We start from the raw sequence: 2,916 nt of genomic DNA, 5'->3' as shown, positions 1-2,916 counted from the left end.
TTATTCTCAGTTATTCTCAATTAATCGCTTTACAGTACTCAATCTGTCCTGACCACATACCGTTATCTACAACACTGATGTCTACACAACTGGACACACAGGAAGAGGGCACAGGAGGAAGAAGGAAACAAAGATATGGGATTTAATCTCAACATCGTTACTTACGACTGTTGCACATAGGCCGCAACACAAGCGTCACGTTTCTATTGCCAAGACTTGCAAATTACCATTATATCCCCAGCACATGACGACAAGCCAAGCTACAGCTAGATATCATTTCATAATTCCATCCACCAGTCCCTAAACCGTAATATTATTCAAAATCCATGTCTCTTTTCCATCAAAAACCCCCTCAAGATCTGCTCTGCCCACCCTTGCAAGCCTTCAACTACTCCCTTGCCCAAGAAAACCGGAAAAATAGATTCTGTACAAACCCTCTTGTTTAATCAACTGGATATTTCCTTTTTATTTGCCGCTAACAATAGCATATATCAGATTCAGATATGGTTAATGAAAGATCAAAGATTACTAATTTACTACCATATTATCACTATATATCACAAGAAATATTTTATGAAGAATCGATTTATATGGAAACGTCAAGTCATATGAAACGGAGACATCCAGTGTAGTGGGAACTGGAGGGAACACGAAAATCTACATTACTGTTTGGATTAAACTGAGTTGTGTGATCAGGCGCTGGGATTAGAGATGGACAGGGGAGAGAGGGAGAGGGGATTGTGTTATAGTGTCTGAAGAGAAAAACAAAACAAAACAAAAGAAAGCACAAAAATAGTTCGCCCCACCCCACCACACCTCCCCAGACCCCAGTAGTAAATTAACAAAGAATTTAACACCCAACTCCTCCCATCCCAACTCAGAGAGCAAAAAAAGAAAAGGAGGCAACAGGAGAGGAAAAAAAAAAAGGTGAAATAAAAAAGGAGAGAGAAAAAAGAGATAGAGATAGAGATAGAGATAGACAGAGAGAAGCAAGGCAAGGCAAAGCAGAGCATCAGCAGAAAAGACCAAAAACAAAAGAGAAAGATCCACCTCGAACCCCTCTTCCCAAAAAACCTCTCCTCTTTGCTCTCTCTCTCTCTCTCTCTCTCTCCTCGGCTGATCCGCTCTGAATTTGCTCTCCTCTCCAACAAAACAGAGCCACCATGAGAGAAGAAGAAGAACCCAGCTGGTTCGCCAGGTGGGAAGAGCAGCTCCCCGCTCCAGAGGACCTAACCCCTCTCTCCCAATCTCTAATTACACCTGACCTCGCACTTGCCTTTGATATACCCGCTATTTCAAGCCCGAACCCGAATCCTGGCTCCAACCCGAGCCCAGGCTCCCTCCACACCCACCTCACCCCCTCCTCCGGGCCCCACTTCGACCCGTCCGACCCATCTGCTGGTGCCTCCAGTGGACCCCACGGTAGCTGCCCCGACGAACCCGCTCGCACCCTGAAGCGGCCCCGCCTCGTGTGGACCCCACAGCTCCACAAGCGCTTTGTCGACGCTGTGGCACATCTGGGGATAAAAAACGCAGTGCCAAAGACAATTATGCAGCTCATGAGCGTTGATGGTCTCACCCGAGAAAACGTCGCGTCACATCTCCAGAAGTATCGGCTGTACCTGAAACGCATGCAGGGGATCGGGAACGGCGGTGGGTCCTCCCCGTCAGGCAACGGCTCAGGCCCTTTGTCAGCCTCTGATGCCGATACCGAGAGGCTTTTCGCATCTGCACCAGTGCCACACCATTTCTTAACGGGTCGGTCACCCCCGACAGCTGCACCCGACTCATACATGCCTTTTGTACCAACCGTACCGACCATGTCAACGCTCCAGCACCACCACCAGCAGCAAATGGGACTAAACCACCACCAGTTCTACAACCAGCAAAGGAATAATTCCTTGGGTCAGTACAACGGGTTCGACCACCACGGGTTCCTGACCCGGCCCATGCCGGCGCAACCTCCTCAGGCCATCTCAATGCACCACCATCACCGTATGGTAGGTCCCGGTATGGGAATCATGCCAGGTGGAAATGGGTATATGGATCATGAGCTGGACATGGGTTCGCGCGGGGCCGGTGGCGCAAGAAGGGAGCTGACACTGTTTCCCACAGGGGATCACTGATTTGGGTTAACGGGTACAGTTTGGTGGCATACCAATCCGATATTTACTCGCGATTTTTATCTTGTGTAGATTTGAGTGTTATTGAGGAGGAGTCTAGCGTTATTCTGGTGTTATTAGTTAGTAATTACTCTATTAAATTGGAGCTTTAATTGTTGAATTAGGGGTATGTGTATCAATTGCTATTGTTAGTTATAATTCTCCAGAGTTATTGAGCGGCGGGTTCAACAGAGGCAAAATTGGAATAAGAGAAACTGGGAAGGAAGGTGAATGAATTTCTATGGTACAATTTAGGGCTCTTTGTTTGGAGAAACCGGGAAAAGAGAATTTGTTATCTATAGAGAGACTTTTTAGATTTCGATTTTAGGGTTTGTTCGAGCTGAATCAGCATGTGTAGGTCTATTTTCTGTAGCTATCTTTGTAAATCTTCGTGACATCAAAACATGAAACTTTCTCATTTCTCAGTATACTGTTGCTCTCATTGTCTCAACATTTATATACAATGTAGTTTCGATAAGCTCGCAAGAACTTTTCGTTGGTTGTATCTTTCAGCTTGTTAGAAGCTGTGTCTATGTTAAATTGTTCTATTTGCATAATTTTCTAAAAATATGAGGTGTAATACGAGAATGTTAATATAAGTAATTGTTTTACTATTATTATTTTCTTTTTGGAGATGGGTTTTTCTCAGTTAAAAGTACAATGTGAACAAAAAGGGTACACCTCTGAAATTTAGGAGATCACAGGTAGTGGGTTATAATTTCGAAGTGCATCCTATTTTTTTTTTAAATTCTAC

General features: G+C 44.8%; 1 protein-coding gene across 1 annotated transcript; it reads left to right on the top strand.

Annotated features, from left to right (window-relative positions):
* The first annotated feature begins 781 nt into the window (after window positions 1-781).
* LOC144567382 (transcription factor MYBC1-like) lies at window positions 782-2,590 on the top strand. Its single transcript, XM_078317509.1, has one exon. The coding sequence runs from the start codon at window positions 1,164-1,166 to the stop codon at window positions 2,124-2,126; it is 963 nt and encodes a 320-aa protein (XP_078173635.1). The 5' UTR covers window positions 782-1,163; the 3' UTR covers window positions 2,127-2,590.
* The last annotated feature ends 326 nt before the right edge of the window (window positions 2,591-2,916 follow it).

This window comes from Carex rostrata, chromosome 16 (genome assembly GCF_964058835.1).
Source record: "Carex rostrata chromosome 16, lpCarRost1.2, whole genome shotgun sequence".
NCBI lineage: Eukaryota > Viridiplantae > Streptophyta > Magnoliopsida > Poales > Cyperaceae > Carex > Carex rostrata.
Note: the sequence above shows the minus strand (reverse complement) of the source record. Positions and strands in the feature narration are given on the sequence as shown.